This window comes from Gossypium hirsutum, chromosome D10, assembly GCF_007990345.1.
Source record: "Gossypium hirsutum isolate 1008001.06 chromosome D10, Gossypium_hirsutum_v2.1, whole genome shotgun sequence".
Classification (NCBI taxonomy): domain Eukaryota; kingdom Viridiplantae; phylum Streptophyta; class Magnoliopsida; order Malvales; family Malvaceae; genus Gossypium; species Gossypium hirsutum.
Window position 1 is genome coordinate 45,067,813 of NC_053446.1, and position 25,536 is coordinate 45,093,348.

Below are 25,536 nucleotides of genomic sequence, written 5' to 3' on the forward strand. Positions count from 1 at the left end.
AACCACTGTTTCGTGCCACTCTCTCTACTCCTAGCATCCGTGATATAGATATTGTTGGAACAATTAACTTCTCCTAGGAACAACCTTTTTCTACATGATTTATTACCGATTAGTGGTTGAAGGTATAAACTATGCTGCCCCCGTTCTTTAATTTGGATGACTTTCAAAAATCAAACATACTGACATATTTTTAACAAGTTTGGTCAAAAAGTAAAGTTAGAAAGGATTACCCTAAATTCAGTCAAACATTTTAATATGTATATTGCACTCTTGAAGACAATATTATTGAAAAAAATAGCAACGAGACATAAACCTTGAACATGGACAATAAAACCAACGTGAAAGGCAATCTAGGCGGCTTGGTAAGTGCCGTACACTCATCTCTTTTAACTGTCAGAAAAACTTGGGAATTTTCCCATTGCTCATGGATTTTGTTTGCAAAATTTGATGTTGATATTCTCTAATATATACTTGGATTCTAAATTACGGTTTGATTATGTGGTTGTTGTAAAGTATTTGATTTAGTAATCAGATGATGCAGTTTTTTCTTATTTCATTCTGAAACAATTAATTCCAGGAAGTTTCCAAGATTGGCCAACTTCCAGACAAAAATACGGTGGTTTTGAGTCATAAGTCTTACTATAATCTTCATTTTAAGTATAAATATAAAATTATTCCATAAACCATATTTTTTCATGAACAAGTCTTTTTTTTCTCTTTTTAACAAGATAAAATATAACAAACGTCCAAAATTCAAATCCCAACATTTACAATCAAATCAATTCTCTTGTTTTCAAGCAACAAGTTTTTGTTTTATTATAAACATATTACATATGCACAATTCAAACAAATCAATTCTCTTTGTCGTTATTTTGTATAAACATGTTCTTAGCTTGTCTATAATGGCGGACAGCATCCATGTTACTATTATTTGATGAAAACAAGTGTAATTCTAGAGAAAAATGAATAAAAAATATCTTTAATCAAATCAAAATAACCTATCCAACAAGCATGTGGGCATCATATTTGATAATAGGAGTTAATCATTTACCTATTAAATGTGTTGATAGTTAATGTGATTGTTAGAAATATGGTGAGTAATATGAAAAACAATGAGGATGACAAGTTCCTAACAACTTCCCTAATTTCTAGTTAGCTTTCACATCTTCCTCAATCATTCTTTTTGGGTTTCTAGAACCCCTACCCGAGATTGTGCGGTTTACAATCTTTTTATCCTGTTTCTTTACGGTCATGCCTCTCTTCTTACTCGGTTTCCTTCCAATCTTATCTAACTTTTCTTCTCCATGCTTTTTTTTTCCAGGTTCACTCACTAGAGGCAAACTCAACTTAGGATCATCGGATTTGTTAAGGAGGTGGTGAGGGTGGTAGAGTTCGGCACCACTAAAAAATTGTTGGTTACATGCAGTTATCTTAAATCTTGATCTTTAACCAAGCAAACCTTCTAATCTTAGGTATGCCTACATCTGTAATTTATGCCTCATCCTCCAACAACTAAAGAGCAATAATCAGAATCATGATATTCTCATTTAAACCAAAAGGAGTTGCATTAAAGAAGAAGAAATCAAAATAAAGGGAAAAAGACTCAGAATTAGCGAAAGGCTTAACGAGGATTTTGTTTTCTTCGAAAATAGTTTTCAAACTACAACCTGAATTTAAAAATTAGGTTACCTTATCATTCCTTGCGAAGATCAATTCCAGCTTTCTTAGCAACAGCATCCAGTCCGTTCTTCTCTATGGTCTTCAACACCTTGGTCGACAAGCGCAGTTTTACATAGCGTTTACCAGCTTCCCACCAAACCTTCTTGTATTGGAGATTGACAAACTGCAATTTCTTTGTCTTGTGGTTCGAGAAGGATACTTTGTTAGCTTTGTTTGCCTTCTTTCCAGTGAAAGGGCATACCCTGCCTGAAAATGATCAATCAACATATGAGTAACTGTTAACTATTCATTGGCTCTAATTTAAATCAACAAATGTTCGTTCCATTATTTCAAAATAGTGACATCCAAATCACTAGTGCTATCTAGGCCTAATGACGATTGCCATATACAAATATATGTTCGAGTATATTCAACTTATGTCCTTTAGTCATGTCCGAATACGCTTCACATACAGGTGTAGGACAGAGGCGCTTTAGAGAAAATGAAGAGTCTGGATAACATAACTCATCACTCATACCAACAGAAATACACATCACTTTTCATTTCACTTTCATAAACTCTAATTTATCTAGTTCAAGCTTAGAATTAGCATGCTATGTAATGAAAGGACGTTGCCAATAAAATGAATATATATATACATGTATTCAAATGCAGACAATTCAAGGATTTTAGCTTGGCATTTATGTCTTCTAAATCTTTTCCAAAATGCAACTTAAACAAAGCAATTTGACATTTTCATTTAAAATTTGCATTCAAGTATACAAGCCCAGATATATTATTTGAATTTTTCACTAAAAGGCTTCTAAAATCACCCACTTGCATTACAACATTGTTTCTTTTCAATACCATAATGAAATTGAAACAGAAACATTTAGAAAGGAGCAAAATTGAAAGCAACCCAGGAACTTAATTGTAAAAACTGAAATGTAAATAAAAATATTAAGAGTAAGATGGAAAAGAGAGGAAGGATTTACGAGCAACAGGCTGGAGAGGAGTGAAAGGTGAGGATATGGGTTTGAGAGGTGCCACGTCAGGGAGGTTGCAGGATAGTTTGATGCCACTGAGTTGAGAAGAGAGAGAACCCAGAAGATGTGGAGATGGGCTTGCCTTTAGGGGGTCTGCTTTCTGAAACCTAAGGAGTGAAGTAGTTCCCAAAGTGGCCAACGTTGCCATTGTTGCTCTCTCTGTCTACCCGTTTCTCTCTTTGTCTGACCGCTTTTTTGTGTGGATACTGGCTAGGATAATGATTTTATTTTTTAAAAGGAATAATGATTTTAATGAGAATTTATTTTTAAAGTTTTAAGAGTTTTCAACCTAGCATTTGGTATATTGGTCAAGGATGATCAGGTTGGGATTTTGAGGGGCGCCCGGATTTTGGGGCGTCGGAGGCAGCCGTCCTTAGAATTTTGAGATTTTTAAATTTTATATATATATATATTATCATATATTTTAAATTTAGTGTCTATATTATATAACAATCGACCCCTTAAGTCATAAGATTATCCTTTATATAAACAAAGCATTTTTCATTTTTTAATTATATAATTTTAATAATAATAATAATAGTCAAATATTAATGTATGATGTAGCTTGAAAAACTAAACTTAGATGTCTAATATGAACTTTAAAGTCAAATTCTAAAATTAATTGATTTGACCAAAAAATCAAGTCGGTACTCTACAACGTCCAGGCAATACCCGATGGGGATCTCATTTAGCTTATCTTAATAGCTTGATGAGGATATTTGATTCTGTATGTGTTGTATTACAAGATATCATCAAATTCGGCAACCTTACTCAAACGAGTGAAGCTGATGGAATATATGATGCAATGACATCCGTTGAATTTTTTTTTATCTTGCATTTCATAATTGAGATGCTTGGAATCATTGATGATTTCTATCAAGCATTACAGTATAAATCGTAGGATATACTAAACGCGGTGCAGTTGATGTCACCAACTAAAACACTTCTCCAAAAATCCAGAGAACATGGGTGAGATCCTTTGTTTGAGAAAGTGAAGTTATTTTGTAAAGATCGTGAGATAGAAGTCCCCAATTTAAGTGCTCCGTATAAAGTTGCTCGAGGTCGGTCTCACATCCAAAGAAATAACTTCACAATTGAGCATCACTATCGATTTGATATATTCATTGTTGGTATTGATTCATTGTTAACAGAAATAAATTCTCGCTGTAATGATGAGGTAGTGGAGTTACTTGTTCTTAGCTCTTCTTTGGATCCACTTGATAATTACAAAACTTTTCGGGTGGAAGATATCTACAAGCTTATGAATGATTTTTATTCGGATGATTTTACGGAGTAGGAAAAGCTACACATGAAGATTCAATTGGAGCATTTTCCATTTGATGCTTATCAAAGTACGAAGTTGTAGGAAGCTTCTACAGTTGTTGAGTTGTGTCAAGTGCTAGCTAAGACAAATAAGTCAAATATGTATCCTATTCTTGATAGAATTATTTGTCTTGTGCTAACTCTTCCCATGTCTACTACAACAACCGAAAGAATGTTTTCAGTCATGAAAATTGTGAAGACAATGCTTCGTAACAGAATGGAGGATGATTTTCTTTCAACTTACTTGGTGGCATAAATCGAAAAAGAGATAACTCAAGAATTTTCAACAGATTCTATCATTAATGAGTTCAATCTTATGAAAAAATGGATGGTGCAATTTAGGATGCCTAGTATTGAGAAATAGGAAAAAAAAGTTTTTTTAATTTGATTATGGAATTATAATGATATTTATGATATTTTTAGCATAGTATTATTCTTTTTTGCATATTGGAAAGAAATATTTAATTTTATATAGTGTGATTTTTTTTCTTTTAATTTTTTTTACAGTTAAATCGTTCATGCTTTTTAAAAATATTAAATCGATTTGTTTGATAAGAAAAAAATATTCGAGAAAAATTGACACTTTTTTGCGTTAAAAAAAAGGTCATTCGGATTTAGAAATTTCACCCCCTTGAAGTAAAACCCTAGATCCGTCCCTGAGGATGTTCACCACATCTTATGGTCATGGGATTGATCTACAGGTCGTACATGTGTGGTAGTTTAAATGAAAGCATATGTGAGTTTGTGAATTTGAGATTCTATTGTATCAATATAGGACTTTAAATTTATCAATTTAAATTATTGGTAATTGTAACCTAAGGTAAGTTTACATTTTGATCACTTAACTTTAAAAAGTTACAAAATGATTATTGAACTATTCAAAAGTTTTCATTTAAGTCATTAAATTATTCGAAATTTTTATTTAAATCATTAGGCTGCTAAGGTTTTTTTTTTAAGTTCAGCTAATGAGCTCCAAGTGACAATTCAATGATTAGTAGACTTGATCAGTACCCATTGACAAGTAGAACATAACTTAGATGCAAGTAAATCTCACTATCAATGTCAGAGATCAGAGAAGAAAACTGTTTAGATTTTAGTTCGCAGATTCTTAATATTCAAAGTTATTTCATGAAAAAAAAACCTAAATTGTAAAACAAAAGGGGAAGAAGAGCTTTTGATTGTTGTAGGCGGTGTGATCAAAGAAGGCTATACATCAATAATTTTAACAATCTAGTGGGTTAAATGAAAGTTTTCAAATAGTTTAGTGATCATTTTGTAACTTTTTGAAGCTGAGTAACCAAAATGTAAGTTTACCATTAGTGTCATTGGGTATAGTTTACCCTTGTTTTATTTGGATAAATATTTTTGAAAAGAAATTTTAGTGATAAAACAATTATCATATTGAAATAATAATATAAAAATTAAAATAAGAATTGAGTTTTATAATTAAAATAACATAAATTTTGAATTGAGTTTTATAATTAAAATAGAAAATAATAATAGTAATTAAAATATAATGAATGTTAATCTCTTAAATTTTATTTGATAAATTAAAAAAATTAAATGTTGATTTTAAATATTAAAATTTTCAGTATTGAATTTGGTAAATGCTAAATTTATATTAGAGATAAATCTCAAAATTATATTGAACTTTTGTTTAATGTACAATTTTATACATGAACTTTGATTTTGTGCAATTTTATACATAAAAATTTGATTTGATCCAATTCTCACAAATTATTAACACAATTATTGATATAATTTTTTATGTTTATATATTGCAGACACATATAATTATATTTATCCAATATTAAAATAAATTAATATATTTATTTCTTTAAATGTGTATGATTGAATAACAATCAAAGTTTCATGTATATATTTGAACCACAATCAAAGTTTTATGTGTATAATTGTACCAAATCAAAGTTTATATATCAATTTGCACATTGAATCAAAGTTCATGTATAATTTTAAAATTTATCCATTTATATTATAAAACCATTTAATATATTAGTAAAAATTGAACATTAAATATAATTATATTATCTGATAATGGTATATATTAAATTTTAAAAATTGTTTAATCTTATTAATATAATATTTAATGTTTGACATGTATTAGAGTAATCAGTAGAGTTAGCAAACTATTGTCTATTAACACTCTTCAATTGTTAGTAGTTGGTTAGTCTGTCAGTTAATCATAGTTAGTTATAGTTTTTTAATATGGTTGTAATTTGTTTCTTTAGTTAGCTAGCTAAGTAAATTAATGTAGGATTGTTTGTTAGCATTGGTTAAGCTCAGTAGTTCTGACCTCTTATATAAATACCTAGATTCGTCTCTATTGTGATGTTAGAGTCTCATTCAATAAAATAAGTAGACCATGTTTTTGTTTCTTGTTTGTTTTCTTCATTTCGTTTGCGATAATCAAAATGGTATTAGAGCTAGTGTTTTTCTTCTTGTTATGATTGTTCGATGTGTAAAGATTGACTTGTTGATTTCATGTTGATGTTTTAATGATGGCTCCAAAAGTCGGAACTACTCCACGGACAGGTCTAGTTCACATCAGTACAAGGATCGATCATCCATCTTAAGTTGGTGTGCAAGTGACTTCTTAGTCTGATAAGGGTTTACCTTCAGTTGCTCCTTCTTCTTGTATTGTTGCATCAAAAATACAATAGTTTCTCAAACATGATACTATTAAACTAAATGAGAACAATTTTCTTCTTTGTAAACACCAAATCAAGTTGTTTTTTGAAGGTTATGGTTTTATTGGGTACACTTAAAGAACTATTACCATTCATTCTCAGTTTGTAGGTAAATATGATATGTTGATTGAAAATCCAGAATTTTTTATATATTGACAACGGGATGATTGTTAACATCATGGTTATCCACTGTTTGTGATGAAGTGTTGCATATTTGACTAATTTTAATACTAGCGTTGAAGTATGACCCACTATTGACAAGAGACTTTCTACTAGATCAAACACAAAGATATCTAGTTTGAGGCATGTTCTACATTCCTAAAAGAATAACCATATGACTATTAAAGAATATTTGTCTAAAATTAAAAATATTTGTGATACTATAGGTAGTTTTGTTTTTAAAAAAGAACATGTGAGTGCAGTTCTTGTTGGACTCTCAGCTAAATATGAATCAGTTCATGCTGTTATATATGCTACTAACATATTTCTTGATCTTCTTGTTGAGATGTTAATTAATTGTAAATCAAGACAGTTAGAATTTGTCTCTATAGTACCTATGCATACCAATGTGGTTCAACAACAACAAAATGATGGTGTATCTTAATCTAAAGATACAGGTTATGGAGGCAATTGCAATAAAGGAGGTTATCAATAGTCTAGAGGTGGTTATCAAGGTAGAGGTGGTTCTTAGCGTGGTCGATTTTCTCATAATCGACCTCAATGTTAGTTGTGTGGCAAATTTGGGCATTTTGATCATACCTTTACAAAATTTTCTAATTATGGTGCTAATAATATGGACCAGGGGAAAATGAGTGTGAATTATCACAATTTAACTGATCAAGTCTCAGTTTGGTGTGAATTCTCAAGGTTACGTGTAATCCTAGTTTGGTATGAGTTTTCAGGGTTTTGTGCAACCTTGTGTGTAATATTTTTTTTTGCTTATTTTAAGTATTCTTCTGTGGCTATTAGTCAGGGAAATTTTGTGAATGCAACTAGTTCTATGGTGTCTAGTATGGAGCCCCAACTAGGAAGTTTTTTTGTTAGTCAGGAAGTAGTGTTTTTGTTGTGGAACATTCTCAATTTCAGTCAAGATACGGATGTTAGATAGTCAAAGGTTCTAATGATAGAGACAAAGCTTGGTATCCTAATTCATGTGCCACACATAATGTGACTAATTATGCTAATAATTTCAGTCATGCTATAGAGTATACAAGTAAGCATAATCTGTTAATGGGTAATAGAGTAGAAGTATCAATGTCTTATATTGGTAAGGGGCATATTGTTAGTGGAAATAAATTGTTGCATCTTAATAATGTTCTTCATATACCTATTATATTCAAGAATTTAATATCAATTTCTCAGTTTGCAAAAGATAACAATGTTCTTTTTTTAATTTCATCCCAATTATTGTTTTGTGCAGGATATCAAGATAAGGAGTATTTTGTTGAAAGGCTACATTCATGATGGATTGTTTCGATTTTCTTCAAGTCAAGCCATCTTAGGGTCAAGTGTTTCTTCAACAAACAGAAATGTGTTGATCAGTAATGTTTGTAATACAGAATTGAGGGCATCTCCTCATAGTACTTCTCATCATTGTACTTCTTTTTCTTCTTTTTGTAATAAACTTGAAGTTTGGAATAGGCACTGAGGACATCCTTCACCTAGAACACTTCAAGAAGCTCTTAAGTCATGTAATATAGTTGTTGATGAGTCTAAAATGAAGACAGTGTGTTGTGCTTGTTAGGAAGGAAAATCACACAAGTTGGTTTTTCATCATTCTACTTGTAACACCCTAAACCCGATTCGATTCACTAAATCTGGATTTAGTTGTTACCACACAGAAAACATAACCAAATTACACTAAACTTCGGCAAACAACCCATGATTTAAAACAATCCCAATTTTAAATGCATTTCAAGACTAAATTTCAATATATCAACAAGGTATTTAAATAAATATAATTAGACAAAATGAGTCATTCTTAACAAAACTAAATGGAGGATACAATTCATAATATTTAACCTACTATGCAATAACTCCACAACAACACTATATGCATAATAAATCTAATATGCCACTTCTTTGGCGTAGTCCTGACATCGTTCCCTCAAGTGCATTCTTACTATAACTTGAAATATAAAACAAAATGAATAAGTTAAAAAGAACTTAGTGAGAGATAAGTCGAAGTACTTTTGGCTAATATTAATATAATGTGAGCTCTATTACTCATTTACTTTACTTGGGCGAATACCATCACAATTCCAAATTTATTCATGTACACCAATTGTTGCATTCTTACTTGAATCAGGTCTTAAATTTATCAAGCTATCTTATAGTCTTAACATACTTTTCTTCTCTCTACCCTTGCTTAGTCATCTATGAACTATCTTTTTTTCCCAAAATCCTTTCATACTGATCATAAATTCTCTCATTCGATTGGCTCAAGATAGCTATCACAAATAAATAATCATGGGTGGTTACTTACGCAATTGACAGATACCTATGCCATTCAATTCTCACTAATTCCTTAAGTCATATTACATCCCTTTTTGACCTAATAATTTCCTTTTCTATCAAATATTATTCTAATTATTATACCAAAACACCATTAGTTCTCAAATAACAATATTATTCAGTTATCATGACCTCAATGTCAAACCCTATAAAGTCAGATTGGGCGGACACTTTTCACCTATACGAGTTTCCATTGTTGTTCACTAACATCTTCCTCTATATTGTAAAGTTATACACATTTTGTTTCTCTCAGTCAACTTCAATTAGCTTATCCTTTCTATCATCTAATCATAATTATGTTGAACTCACCATACAATGATCAATTTCTTTATTTCATACTCATGAACTAAGTACTTCAAAGATCCAAACAAAATACACCATCAGTTAATACCAAAGATATACATCAGAGGCAAGCAAACGATATAACGAATACACCATAAGTCCTTATTATAGAATATGCTCTAAATCAATCTAATCAGATTACGGCATGAAGGCTAACAGGATGCCACCTAAGCACCCCAAGACTACTGTGTTTGAGATATGGATTTGCCTAGACTCACATTGAGTGAGTTTTGCCCATCACCACCTTGGGACAAGCAGAGAACCCCATTAGATAAAATGTTGTTTCTTTTTCATAGTGTGTCATGGCCATGGACTTTTTCCTTCAAAATTTCATATCAGTTTCGTGTTTACTGTCCAGACAGACTTTCTTAGTTACCACCGCAGTGACTTGACTCACTTTATCGACTCTACGAACATAGACACATTTTAGACCCAACATTTCATATCACTATTCATGCATCTAATAGAACTTATTTTCAAGCAGACTAACTTATATCTTAATCTAATCATAAGTTTATTCCTATAGTCATATAAGTATCATATTCATACTATACTATCCATGATTTCTAGTTTCCAATTTGATCACTTTCATGTAGATATATTTCAATATGAACAGAATACATGCAATAGTCAGAGTAGAAACTCACCTAACACACACCGACAAAATCTTGAACTCCAAATCCAACTTTCATGATGAAACAACAACCACCACATTGCTTTCAGAACATAAGAGCACCAACAAAACTTATTCAGATACCTCATATCATTGTTCCAAGCACTGACAATTCTTATACAAAACCTTAAACTTACACCTTATTATTCATGCACCTCTTACAGACTTACTTTCTCGGAATTTAACATGCATAATGGTAATACTTACTCAGGGATGGAATAACCACTAATTAACTGTAGATTTTGAGCTTTTAGTTTACGGAGAAAGAAATATTATTGGGTCACAGTAGAGGAACCAAAGAATAGTATATTCAAGAAGAAAAAAAACTCTCTTAAGGACTTTTCCACAAACATATATAGCCTTAACTCACTTATTGCATTTCGACAAGTGTCACTTGAATTCTGAGTTTTTCCTACTTAATAGTCTACAGCTTCTAAGAGCAACATAAATGAGAATCCAAACTAATAAATATCATATTAGTCTATCAAGTTGATTCATAAACAAAATACTTACAACGCAACTAGCACAGCAACTTAGACAAACATGGCGTTCAAAGCCATTGGTGTTATCTCAAATCATATTTTCCCCTTACGCTAACCAAAATCTTCCTCTTCGCATAACCATACATTCTGATATAAGTCCCTACTTTCACCCTGACCACTACTATATGCCAAATGAGTCAATTGGGCAGATAACACCTCACTAAACAGACTATTTCTTACCTACACTAGCCTTGCCATAATTGGATGTTACACTACTACTGTGTACAATGCTCCATTTGAATTTATCGTTTCTAATTTGTAGGGACCTGCTCATGTTCCTTCAGAAGGTTGTCAATATTATGTTTCTTTTATGGATTTTTTACTCGACATACATTTATCTTATTTATAATAAATTTAAAGTTGTTAATTTTTTTCTAAAGTTTCAGAAGTCCATTGAGTTTCAATTTGATTCTAGGATCAAGACATTTCAAAGTAATTAGGGAGGTGAGTATCGACCTCTCACTATTATTTTGACAAAGTCAAGAATTCAACAGCATGTTACTTATCCACATACTTCTGAGCAAAACAGCTTGGCTGAAAGGTAACACTGGCACATTGTTGAGATTGGTTTGACTCTATAACTCAAGCATGTTTCCCTTTCTCCTTTTAGACTCATGCTTTTACCAGTGCAGTTTGTTTGCTAAACAAGATGCCTACACCTATTCTTCAAGGCAAAACTCCTTATGAAATGTTGCACAAGGTTGTTCCAAAGTACAAGCATCTCAGGGTATTTGGTTATTGTTGTTGTTGTTGTTGGGAAATGTGAACATATTATAATAAACATATAATTATTTTCTAGTTATTTGAACGATAAATAAATAAATAAAGTTAATTTCACATTTCACTATTATGTCTTTTATATTTATGTATTTTATATTTTACATGCATAGTGAAATTGTGACAAGCAAATATTAGCTTATTGATTGTCTAAAGTTCAAACTAAAGATAAGTGGCATTGTAAAGAATGTTTACATGGCAAGGAAGGAAATTTACTTCAGTAGATAATCTAAATGAATCCATAATCCCATAAAAGAAACAAAGTGAGCATTTGATTCAAATACTAAAAATGACTATTATGTCGTCTATAATTCCAATTATGGAGATGGCTAGTCTTGGCTATTGGAGCAATTGACTCCATGAGTAGAGACATAGATGTATTCATTGGTAGAATGATATATTAAACCGGACCCCAGATGAATTAATTCTGAATCTATTTGTGAATTAATTCACTTGTGACGTTCATGGTGTGATTTACCTAAATCCTGAGCTAGTCACTGACCATGCATATGTAACTCATTTGCTTTGATATAAGTGGAAGCTTATACTCTAAAGATGATCGAGCCCATAGTCTGTATGTTGGGTACATGACTTGTGTATGACATGGCTTTACTAGCAACAGTGGAATTCATAGCTCAATTAAAGAGTTAATGATATCCTCTCATTAGCATTATGTGGATTGATAAATATGGAACGTGGCCACAGGTTACTTATTCTCGAACAAGCAATTTATCACAGTCATTTGTTGACAATGATCATATTAATCATTAAGAAGACATAATGGTGACAATGAGATAAAATAAGATTGTATTGAGTGAACGAATTTAACTCAAAGGAATTAAGGATATCATATGAGGGTAACACACACATGACGAGGTCATTGGACAAAGTGGTTGGATGAATTGCTTTCGTAAATAATATACTATAACGAGTTTTCGATCATGGTACTTCTTGTGGACTAAGTCCATGATTAAGTAATTGCAAATTATTGGAACGATACTTCTGGACATAATTGCAATCACTAGAGCCTAATTGTATATGTCCGGTTGGTCCTTCTGCTAGCTCCACAAAAGCTCGATCAGACTACATATGAATCATAAAAAAATTCTACAACTTTGGGAATAATTTAATTGAGTCAATTTATTCAATGTGAAATTATATTAGGTGGCGGTGAGAATTGTTCAACTAGAGAATTTGATTAAAGAATTTTTTTGAAAAATTAATTTGGAAAATCTAAGTAATTTTTGGAAAACTAATTTTGATAAAGTAAAATTAAATTAATCAAATAAATTAAAATTAATATGATATTTTTGGAAGTTAATTTTCAAGTCAGACAATTGTCTCAATGGGTAATTGAACTTGAAAATCGAACCTGATATCGTAAATTGGGCCTGGGAGCCCAAAACTGAGGTCAAGACCCAAAAACTAGTTGAACCGAACCCAATATGTGAAATCGGGTCGACGGTCCAACCGGTGGCTAGATTGGACCGGCTGGGTCGTCACTAACCCAGACCAAACCAAATCGGGCTACCGTAAAGGTATCGCACCTACATCACTGGATACGGCAGTGCCGGTGGTTATGACGGCAACATCCCAGTGGTCGGCGGCGGTTGATTGTTGGTGGTTGGGTAGTGGAAGAGTTACACTCCTACTGGGACTTTACCAAATAATTTGATTTCAGATTAATTATTCCAATAATAATATTATTTTAGTAGTTTAATATTAAATTTAATTTAATACTTATCTTAATAGTAATATTAAAGTGATTATCTTAATATTAAATTTAAAACATTCTATTATTTTAATAAGATTTAATATTAAATTTAATCATAAATATTATATTAATTTAATATTAAAGTAATTAAGTTTAATCATAGTTGAACTCTCTAAACTCTCCCTATATAAAAAGAGCTTTGGGTCATTATTTACAGACACTTAAATTCAAGAGAAAGTTGTAGAGAGAAAATTTTCTAAAAAGAGTATTCCAGAAAATTTCTAAAGATATTTTTCTGATTTAAAACTTGGCCCAAAATTTTAGAGAAATTATAAAATTACCCTACTAGTAATTTTTGTGAAAAATTTTCTAATTTGAAGCGATCCCACACTCTGTAGATGTGAGCTGGAGGATAGCGGAGAAGATTACTCGGTCGAAGCACCCATCCTAGACTAATCGAAAAGTTATAATTTTGATTAAGTGTTTATTACTTTAGATATCACAACCAAGATCTTGTTTTAGAAAAAAAATTTAAAACTCTAGTTTTTCCCTTAATTTATTTTTTGCTACGTTTTTCAAACCCATTTTTCCAATAGTTGTTACCCTTATTTTAGGCCTTATAATAATCATAGATTAGACTATAGGTCAAAACCATGCACCTTTATTGATTATAGTGATGTTCATAAAGGTTACAAGTGTCTCAATAATATAGGCAGAATTTTTATTTCAAGGCATATGGTATTTGATGGGAATCGTTTTCTTTTTGTTGGTTCCAGTTCCTTTCCTTTGGTTCAATCACAACCTGGTGCTCAAGCTGTGACTAGAATAACTATTGTGCCTCTTGTTTCATAGGGGGTGTCAAATGTCACTTCAATATCAGATGAAGATTTAATAACTACTTCTACTCAAAGTATTGTTGAAGGTGTTGTTGAAGTGTCTCTATTGGATTTGGTGCCCTAAGTGTAGTATTTTCATCTAAGTACACTTGTAATTTTTTTTCAACAGATTGATTAATAAAATTATTCATGAATTAAATTAATATACTTTGTGCTATTTCCTCAAATGGTTTTGCATGCAAAGAAAAATAGAAACAAATGTTGCTCATTAGTTGTCTATTGTTTAAACTGATACTAAGCGGTATTACGTGGTCAAATCGTGTTACAAAAAGACATATTGCATTAGTCTATGAACCTAAACATGTCCTTAGTCTAATAAAAAATGAGCAAACCGATTGAAAGACTAATATGTTGTTTGTCAAGTCCAATTGGGAAGATGCCTTATCCTGGGCATTAGAGCGGATGACTCCTAGAAGGTAGAGACATGGATATTACTGACTCAATTGATATTACATCGGAAAGGACCCAAGCATAATAGATCTTGAATATATTTATGAATTTATTCACTTTTGACGTTCATATTGTGACATACCTAAATCTTGAATGGATAGCAGACAATGTTTGTATGACTTGTACACTTTAATGTAAGTAAAAGCCTAAGTTCAAATAGATAAGGAATCAAAAGCTAGTGTGTTAGGTATACGACTTCTGCAGTATATAGCGTCATTCACAACAGTGGAATTCATAGCCCAAAACATAAGTAAATGATATCCTCTCATTGGCATTGCATGATTGATGAAAAGTAAACGTGGCCATGGGTCATCCATCTTTGTGATGGATGGCTTGATCACTACTTTTTCATGAAGAAATATGTAATGGTTACCATGAGATAAAATAAGATCATATTGAGAGAATGAATATTATCCCAAAAAGATTAAGGATATCCTATGAGGGTAACACACTAATGATAAGGTCATCGGACGAGCACTGAGTACTTACTTTTGTAATGGTATGTCATTGGGAAGAGCCCAATCACGATACTATAGTGGAAAGACTTCATGACTAAATGATTTTATAATTAATAGTTGAAAAGTCAGAACTTAATTATAAATCATTTGAGCCTCAAACTACAAATGTCCAATCGGTCCCTCCGCTAGCTCGTTGAAACTGAAAATGAATTGCATGTTTAATTAGAGAAATGAACGAAATGAATAGAAAAATAGAAATGGGAAACATTCAAGAAATGAAATCATTTGAAAATGAATGTAGGTTTCTAAAAATGGAAATGAAAATTTATAATCCTATATGGATTACTTAAAAAATGATTGGAAGAATTAATTTATGTTTTTAGACTGTTTTGAAGCCCGAAAATGAAAATAAACTATTTGATCATTCTAAACATGTTGAGTTGTGAAATATTAAACATATTTTCTTGAAATTTTACCAGGGGTAAAATTGTTAAAATTTTACCAGGGGTAAAATGATCAAAATTTTGTTAGGGGTAAAATAGGGATGAGAAATTTTTTTATATATAAATATTAACGTTTATTTTGGGAAATAGAAAAACTGAATTGGGTTGGATCACATTACAAAGTACTAGGTCAAAAAGGCCCAATAAGTACTCGTAATTGAACCCGATGTGAGAGAGGCCCTAAACCCCTCATGTAACATGAAAGGGGCGATGACCCTAGTAGGAATACTAGGGTGTGTCGTGCACCCTCTCCTAATCTAAGTAGGATGTTGTTTTTCTATTTGAATTAAACCATTACAACTCAACAAGGGTTTTACCTTCTCTTCCTATAAATAAATGGCACTGGTACAGCTATTTACACAACTTTGAGAGATTGTTATTCTCCCAAAAAATATAGAGATTTTATTCTCAAATTTTACATATATATTTTTTCAGAATAACAATTTCACTGGTTTCTATTAAAGAAGAGAGAATTTTTATTTTCACCTCAAAAGAAGAGAAAACTTTTTCTAGTTTTGTACTTCAATTTAATTGGTTCGAGCCCACACTCGAAGCAGTTCATGGTACGAGAATAGCGAAGAAGATCATTTGGTTGGAAACTAGAAAACATCAAAGATTTGTTTATCCTAAAACATAGGTATGAATCCGGTCTAAGGTTTATTTCTATAAATATCACAATCTGAGTTAGTTTTTAAAATTTTAATTTTCCGCTATGCAAGAAAATCATTTCCAAACTGGGATTTTTCCAACAATCTGAACATTTTGAAGGTTTAAAAATTGACTAAAAGCATGTTCTTAGTGTAACTAAAGTGTCTCAGAATGAAGTTTGGCTACTTAAAGTGATCAACAAGATGAAATAGTGTCTTCTACTAAATTTGATAAATGTAAGTTGTGTAATGATGAGGTACAATCAGTTGATAATTTGAGGGTTAATGAAATAGCTTCCACTGCTCAAGCAAGATCTATTGTTCATCCTATGTTAACTAGATCTAAGAATGGTATTTTTAAACCAAAAGTACCCAAGGCTTTAGTCGCAGCTATGGCTGAAGCTAAACCTACTAAAATAGAAGAGGCTTTTCAAAGTATAGAATGGACAAAAGCAACATAACAGGAATATGATGCTTCAATTAAAAACAACACATGGGAGCTTGTACCTTTGCCTACAAACAGGAAGTCTGTTGGATGTAATTGGATATTTAAGGTGAAAAGACATGTTGATGATTCTGTAGAAAGGTATAAGTCCAAATTGGTAGTTCAAAGTTACTTGCAAAATGTTGATTTTAACTATCAAGGATCATTTAGTCCTGTAGTCAAACTAGCTACAATTAGGGTCATTTTGACACTTGCAATAACAAAAAAGTGATCTTTAAGGCAAGTAGATATAAGAATGCTTTTCTTAATGGTGATTTAGTTGAAGACATTTATATGGAACAATCGCCTAGGTTCAAGTGCAGTAATGGGGATCAAAGGTTAGTATGTAAGCTTAAGAAAGCTTTGTATGGACTCAAGCAGGCTCCAAGGGCATGGTTTGACAAGTTGAAAGAGTTTTTTTATTTTACAAGGATTTTTTTTATCAAAGGCTGATGCATCAAGGTTACTTCTGATTTGGCAATTTATGTTTTAGTGTATGTGGATGATATAATCATTACAGGGAGTAGTGATAAGTATATTAACTAGTTTGTTTAGACTTTTAATCAACAGTTCTCTCTTAAGAATTTGAGAAGATTGAGTTATTTTTTTAGCCTCAACGTCACTTACTCATCTATTGGAGGTGTGTTTCTTAGTTGTTGAAATACATGAAGCCCCATATATTTTAGGATATTTTCTAAGTTATTTAGGTAGATAAATATAAGAATAATCAATTGAGATTTTTTAAGAATTTTTTTTATTTTTAGTAGTTTACTAGAATAATAGACTTATTTCTCAGTTAGGTTATGAGTCTTTTTTCTATTTAAATTCAGTTCTTTACTTAATAAAATTAGAAAAATTTTATTGAATAATCTCTTGAAAACTTTCATGGTATCAGAGCTAGGTTAAATATCTAGTAACACCATGGTTAAAATAGCTTTCACTGGAGATAAGAGATTCAGCAAGCAAACGGAGATAGAAAGTTCTACCGTTAGAACAACTACCGAAAGTGAAATGACTCAAGGGATAGAGGCATCTTACCTCTCTTTTTAGCTAAATCTCACAAGCTAAATGGAAAGAATTACTTCGAATGGTCGCAGTCCGTGAAGTTAGCAATTGATGGGCGTGATAAGCTACGTCATTAAACTATAGAAGTCAAGCAACCATAGGTGGGCGATCCAAGGATGAGCATGTAGAGTTTAGAAAACTCTATGATAATTGTGTGGCTTATTAATTCCATGGAAGCATCCATAGGTAAACCATTTCTTTTTCTCTCGACTGTTAAATATGTTTGGGACATTGTGAACGACACCTATTCAAATTTAAAAAATGCTTCACGGATCTTTGAGTTAAAAATAGAACTTTGGAAATATCTCTTTGGAAAGAACTAGACTAATGTTATAATGATGAATGGGGGTGTCCTTGAGATAATGTAAAAGTTATGAAAAAAGAAGAGAATGAGCGAGCTTATTTATTTTTGGTTGGTTTAAATAAAGAATTAGATAAAGTGAGATCTCGGATTCTAGGGAAAAATCTCTTCCAACACTCCGTGAGATTTTTTTTTTTGAGGTTAGAAGAGAGGATATTAGGAGAGAAGTAATGTTAAGGCTTGGATTTGAAGCTAACGATGATAATTTTGCTCTTTTGACTATTAAAAATGATGATGTCAATGAAAAAAAGAAGAAATTTTGGTGCGACCACTACAAAAAAAATTGGCACACTTAAGAAACGTGTTGGAAGCTTTATGAAAAACCGACGAATGGGAGAAAGAAGAGTGGCAATGGTTGTGGTTCACAAAATGTGGATAGCAGAGCTTTCCAAATGACTAATGAAAATCGTGAGCAGCAAAGTTCTTTGAAAGGGTCTCTATTCACTATGAAACAATTAGAGCATCTACACAAAACTTTTTCAATCACCACAGTTTTGGATGAATTCATCTATTCCTAACTCATCCAATATTCTTTCTTTCTCCTTTGCTCAATCAGGTATTGATTCTTCTGGTTTTTTAGTGCCAAGCCTTGTAAAACAAAAACGTGGATTATTGATTCTAGCGCTAGTGATCACATAACTAACAGCCATTTCCTTTTCTCAACTTACAGACCTTGTGTAGGAAACAAAAAGATCAAAGTAGAAGATGGGTCGTTCTTGACAATAACTAGGAAAGGAACTATTAAAATTTCACCTTTCTTGGTTTTACATGTTTCAAATCTAGTTTGTAATCTCATCTCTATTAGTAAATTATTCAAGTCTTCGAATTGTCGTGTTATATTTGACTCCTCTATGTGTAAATTTCAAGACATGGTCTTGCAGAGGATGATTGGTCGTGCTAAAGAATATGGTGGAATTTACTTTATTGATGACGGCCATCTAAGTCAACCAAAAACTACTCTATGTTTAAACTGTGTTTCTAGTTTTGATAAGGTTATGATTTGGCATTATAGGCCCGAAAACCCTAATTTTTACTATTTAAAAAATTTGTTACCTAATCTATTTAAGAATAAAAACCCTTATTCATATCACTGTGAATTTTGTGAATAGGCTAAACATAATCGGTCATTCTTTCCACCTTAAAAATATAAAGCTTTCAAACCTTTTTTGTTAATTCATAATGATGTTTGGGGACCTTTAAGAGTCTCAACTTTTTCAAGAAAACATTAGTTTGTCAAATTTATTAATGATCATACTCGCATTTGTTGGTGTTTTTATTAAAAGATAAGTCTAGAGTTAAAAATATGTTTCATTCTTTTTATGCTATGTTGAAAACACAATTTGGTGTGAAAATAAAAAATATTTTAGAGTGACAATGGTAAGGAATATTTTAGTGACCAATTAAGCGGTTTGTTAACCAAACATGGAATAGTCTACCAAAGCTCTTGTAGAAATACTCCACAACAGAATGAGATTACATAAAAGAAAAATCACCATCTTTTGGATGTAACTAGAGCCTTCATGTTCACTAGTCAAACACCACGTTATCTTTGGGGAGAGGCCTTGTTAATGGCTACATATCTTATTAATAGAATGCTCAGTAAAACTTTAAACTATAGAGCTTCTTTCAATCTTTTTAAAGATAGCTTTCCTAACTCTAAATTGATCATAAATTACCTCTTCGAGTTTTTGTATATAGTGTTTTTGTTCATCTTTACAACTAAGGTAAACTAGATCCTGGTGTCACAGGGCTAGATCTTTTGTCTCACAATCCGTGCAGCCTTAGGCGATCCATTCATCCAAACTCGCCTAAGTTAGCCTTTACTCAAGTAAGGATTCCTTAAGAACTCCTCCAAGGCACCAATTTGAATAGTGGAAGCAAACTTATGCCAAAAGAAGCCACAAAGAACAACAGAAAGCCATAGAAAAGAACATACACAAGGTGTTTGAGTAAATGCTCTTAGAATTCTATTACTTTTAAGAATTTAGTTTAAAATGGATGGAGTGAGTACAAATGAGGGGGAGGCTCTCTATTTATAGTTGAGCTCCCCCAAAACCGACGGTTAAGATACATTTATATCGACGGACGAGATTAACCATATCCCTTGATTTTAGGAATTTATAAAATATGTCATATCAAATCTAATCTAATCTTTACAAGATATGATTCCCTCAATCTTCTAAGATTAGTTACCAAATTAGCCTAAGTTGCTATATCTTCATTATTGGGCCAATCAAGCTTCAATCTGAAAGGCTTTTCCAACAGCTTCCTGAATTGGGTCAGTTCTTGAGGGCCAAATGATCACCATCTAAACAATAAACCTCCATTGGATGCATTTGGTGAGATAGTCACGGGCTTTGAACTGTGGCCCGTGCTAGAGGAAAAAAATATCTTTGTTGGGTATGCTTCTAATAAAAAGGGTTAAAAATGTTATAATCCAATTGATAGCAAGATTATTGTTACCATGGATGTCACATTTGTTGAAACACAATCCTACTTTGATTCTAATATTCAAGGACAAAATTATAGCAAGGAAGATTCAATAATTGATCAAGAAAAGACTAGGAATATACAACATAGGGATTCAAGTAATGGGAAAGGCGAATTTATGATCACCACGGAAATTAATGATGTTAATGTTGTTAAAAAAAGGACTTGAGTGATGTTAATGTTGTTAATAAAAAGAGTATGAATGTGTAGATTCTAATCATAATAATAGAGAACAAACAAATAAGTTGTTAGTTTACTCAAGAAGAAACCAAAATCAAGAAAGTAGAATCCACCAAATTCAACACCAAGAATCTGACCAACAAGAACTTGTCAAAAGTCCAGGTAAAACTCGTAATCTGACCAGTGAATTTTCTTATCTAGATATTCCAATTGCTAAAAGAAAAGGTGTTAGAAATGTTGTCAAATATATCATGTCTAAATTTGTGTCCTATAAAGTTTTGTCTTCAACATTCTTAGCCTTTGTTTCATGTCTTGATACTGTGGAAATACCCAAAAAGGTGAAAGATGTTTTATGGGTTCCTGACTGGAATGGGGCTATTCTAAAGGAGATGCGTGCTCTTGTAAAAATAGTTGCATGGGAAACAGTGGAATTACCTGTACGCTCAGGAAATCTTTGTATGGTCTAAAACGTTCTCCTCAAGCTTAGTTTGAACGGTTCACTCAGGTTGTTAAAAAAATAAGGTTACTCACAAGGGCAAGTTGATCACACAATGTTCTACTGACACTCACAAAGAGGTAAAATAACAATTATTATAGTTTATGTCGATGATATCATTCTTACAGGAGATGATGTGGATGAAATAAGGCATTTCAATGAGCATCTAGCATTGGAGTTTGAGATCAAAGAATTGGGTCCTTTAAAATACTTCCTTGGAATGGAAGTTGCTCAATCAAAGAAGGGTCTTGTGGTCTCTCAAAAAAATATGTGATTGATTTTTTAAAAGAGAATGGGATGAGTGGTTGCCGCCCAGCTGACACACCATTTGGTCCAAATGTAAAATTCAGAAATAAAGAAGGAAGATTAGTTGATAAAGGGCAGTACCAAAAATTAGTTGGTAAGTTAATCTACTTATCACATACAATGTTAGACATGGCTTTTGTAGTAAGCTTAGTAAGTTAATTTATGCACTCCCCAATGGAGGAACATGAAGAAGCAGTGTTTCAAATTTTAAGATACTTGAAGAGTTCACCCAGCAAGGGCTTATTCTTAAAGAAATCCGGGCAAAGAGGAATTGAAGCTTATACAAATGTAGACTAGATAGGTGTCGTGTGTGAATATGATATGCGAATTGTGTAAGTATACATATTGGATCAAGTAATAAAGTGATAAGTAAGATCGTCTTCATAAGGATCGGATTAGGTATAAAAGTGATTTATTATAACGAATTATGATTACTGCTATGGCAAACAAAGATAAGTATGTAGTGGTAATTTAGAGGGATAATAATGCGTGCTAAATGTGTACTGGCTAATATTAGAAAATGCTCAAGAAAAGTAAGAGTAAATATGCAATGGCAATTAGGAGAATAATTATGTGAATAATATGCGAATGAATAATGCCTCGACAAAATCATACTCAATCTACTACTCAGAAAAATTCTAAAGTGATCTGCTTCTTTCAAGAGCAAAACCTCAAGTTACCTTGCCTCAAGCGATATATGTCTATAATCCTTTAGCGTGGTATCGTGCACTGTTTTGTTTTCTTTCCATATGAACGCTGCTCTATGTCTAAAGTCTACTACAAGTATCGGTCGAGTACTTGTTCATATCATTCAATTTTGGCCCAACTAATCCAACCTTTTCAAAATTAGATTAGTTTATGGGCATGTTGAATAGTCGTCTATGTCTAGGGATTGCACGCATACAATTTAGAAATAAAAACAATTGAATGAAACAGTAAATTAATTCAAATCTATACTTCAACCATTAAAAAGACATAAAGGTTTCATCATGTAATCCCAACCCTATGAGATTTAGTTCATGGGTTGGCAAGTAAAATTCAAAACCACAATATCATCCAACATCATTTCAATCAAATCAATTCACGGGAGAACATATTAAGAAATAATAGAAAAACTTTGGGAAAATGGCTTTCGCCAAACTAATCCAAAATCCAGCAGCAAAGTGTTCTGTAGTGGCTGAGAGAGACGTCCTTCAGTTTCCTCTTTACGTCTCTACTCAACTGCTACCCTCTATTTTTGCCTACAGATCTCCCCCTCCTTAAGGTTTCCTCCTTTGGCTTTTTGTAAGTTTTTCTTCCTAGGGTAAATCCAACAGCCCATGTTATCTTCTCCTCTTTTTTAGGCAGATTTTTTTGGTACAAGTAGAGTTGGGCTGAGACTGGTATGCGTTGAATGCTGACTCGGTCATCTTCCTGGAATTGCCACAACATACAAGGTGGCAAACTATCCAACCTTTTACCCCGGTAAACCTTCATTCCTTTACTTCTTTCTCCACATCCTACACTTGCCAAACCACCAAACACAACCCTTCCAAATGCAATTAAAAATACCTAGCATTTAAACACAATCCAAGCACTTAATGCAATGATAAAAATACTAATTAAATGTCCTAAAATGCAACTAAATGTACCTAAGTGCAAGCAATTAACTAGGTCTAAATGCATGAAATATAAATCTTTTCAAGAGTTATTGGTAGGCTCAGTAACAGATAGAAGATCTACATCAGGGTACTATACATTTGTTTAGGGAAACCTTGTGACTTGGCAAAGAAGAAAACAAAGTGTTGTAGCAAGAAGTAGTGCAGAGGCTAAGTTTAGATCAATGGATCAAGGAATTTGTGAAATAATATGGTTAAAAAGAATTATGGAAGAGTTGAGGAAACCAATAACTTCACCAATGAAATTGTACTGTGACAGCAAAGCTGCCATTAGCATTGCTCACAACCTAGTCTAATATGACAGAACTAAACATATTGAGATTGTTAGACACTTTATCAAGGAGAAGATCGAAGAAGGCCAAGTGTGCATGCCATTTGTTCCTTCAAAACAATAGATTACTGACATACTCACCAAAGAGCTTTCTAAGACAAGCTTTGATTTTCTTGTAAGCAAGTTGGGCATGATTGATATATATGCACCAACTTGAGGGAAAGTGTTGAAATACGTGAAGCATCATATATTTGGGGATATTTTTTAAGTTATTTAGGTAGATAAGTCTTAGAATAATCAATTGAGATTTTTTAGGAATATTTTTTTTTATTTTTTAGTAGTTTACTAGAATAAGGGAATTATTTTCCAGTTAGGTTATTAGTCTTTTTTCTATTTAAATTCAATTCTTTACTTAATAAAATTAGAATAGTTTTATTGAATACTATATTGAAAACTTTCATTAGTCAAAGAAAGTATATTCTAGATTTGTTGAAAAAATGCAACTTGGATAAGGCAAATGGCTTACCCACACCAATGGTGAGCACTTGTAATCTCTCAGTTCAGGTAGGCAGTCTAATTGAGAATGATTTAGAATATAGGAATATAGTATGGGCTCTACAGTACACTGCTGTTACTAGACCAAAGATATCATTTGTTGTTAACAAAGTTTCTCAATTTATGCAATAGCCTCTAGAGTTGCATTTCAAAGCTGTAAAGAGGATTCTAAGATACCTACATGCTATTGTTGATTATGGTATTCATTTTAGGCCAACTAAGAGATTGTCTTTAGATGGATATGTTGAAGCAAACTGGGGAACTGATCTTGATGATAGGAGGTCCACTTCAGGGTTGTGAATTTTCTTTGGAGGCAATCCTGTGACTTGGTGTTCTAAAAAGCAACAGGTGGTTTCTCATTTTACTTAAGAAGCAGAATATAGGAGCTTGGCACATGCTACAGATGAAGTTGTATGGCTTGAGTCAGTATTACCAGGGGTGTTCAATTAACTGACCGAACAGATCTAATTTGGTTAATCAGTCAGTTAACCGATTTAATTTGGTCGAAGGTCAGTTAATGATTTTTTTAGATGTTCGTTATCAGTTAATTCGGTTTGAAATTGGGTAATTAATAATACAAATTATATGTAGTTTTAATTCGGTTAATTCAGTCAAATGAACATTATCATTTTATATATATATTTTTTATTTGTTTTAACAAAAATAAAAATAAAAACATATAAATTTCGGTTTGGTTAACGATTAAAGGATTCAAAAATTCAATTCAATTAACCGTTTGAACACCTCTAACTGTTACATGAGTTACAAGTTCAAGTTCAAGATAAAGCTCACTTGTGGTGTGATAATTTAGGAGCAGTTGTTTCAGCTAATCCCGTTCTTCAGTCAAAATTTAAGCATGTAGAACTCGATTTGCTTTCTGTTCGAAAAAGGGTAGCAGTAGGAATATTAGTAGTTGGACAGTTACCAGCACATGAGCAAATTGCAGATGTTTTAACCAAGCTTTTGTCCGAGCAAATCCTTTTGCAAGTTTAGACACAGGCTACGAGTAGAAAGCAAGGCTTTTGAGGGAGCAGCAAATGAGAGAATGTTGAAGAAAGAACAACAACAAAAGAGTAGCTGGGGGAATATTAGAATAATCAGTGGAGTTAGCAAACTGTTATCTGTTAAGACTATTAAACTGTTAGTAGTTGGTTAGTTTGTTAGTTAATCATAGTTAGTTATAGTGTTAATATGGTTGTCATCTGTTTCTTCAGTTACCTAGCTAAGTAAATTAATGTAGGATTGTTTGATAGCTTTGACTAAGCTTAGGAGTTGCTGATCTCGGGAAATTTACCAAAAAAAGTCGTTTTTTTCAAAATTTACTGAAATGGGCCGATTTTTTGATTATTTACCGGAATGGGCCATTTTTCGCGAAATCGCGTCCCCGTCAGTGCGATTTGCTTACGTGGACACAAATT

At 32.2% G+C, this 25,536-nt stretch overlaps 1 protein-coding gene across 1 annotated transcript; it reads right to left on the minus strand.

Moving 5' to 3' along the window:
* Positions 1-1,523: 1,523 nt before the first annotated feature.
* On the minus strand, positions 1,524-3,124 carry LOC107914940 (50S ribosomal protein L28, chloroplastic). Its single transcript, XM_016844007.2, has 2 exons — positions 2,655-3,124; positions 1,524-1,926 (listed from the first exon to the last, which is right to left on the minus strand). The coding sequence occupies exons 1-2, from the start codon at positions 2,851-2,853 to the stop codon at positions 1,694-1,696; spliced, it is 432 nt and encodes a 143-aa protein (XP_016699496.1). The 5' UTR covers positions 2,854-3,124; the 3' UTR covers positions 1,524-1,693.
* Positions 3,125-25,536: the final 22,412 nt, after the last annotated feature.

Bases quoted from the DNA above. Each gene is read 5' to 3' on its own strand.
- LOC107914940 (XM_016844007.2), bottom strand. From the start codon at position 2,853: ATGGCAACGTTGGCCACTTTGGGAACTACTTCACTCCTTAGGTTTCAG. The intron at 1,927-2,654 runs GTAAATCCTTCC...GATCATTTTCAG, and splicing joins TCCTCTCCAGCCTGTTGCTC to GCAGGGTATGCCCTTTCACT.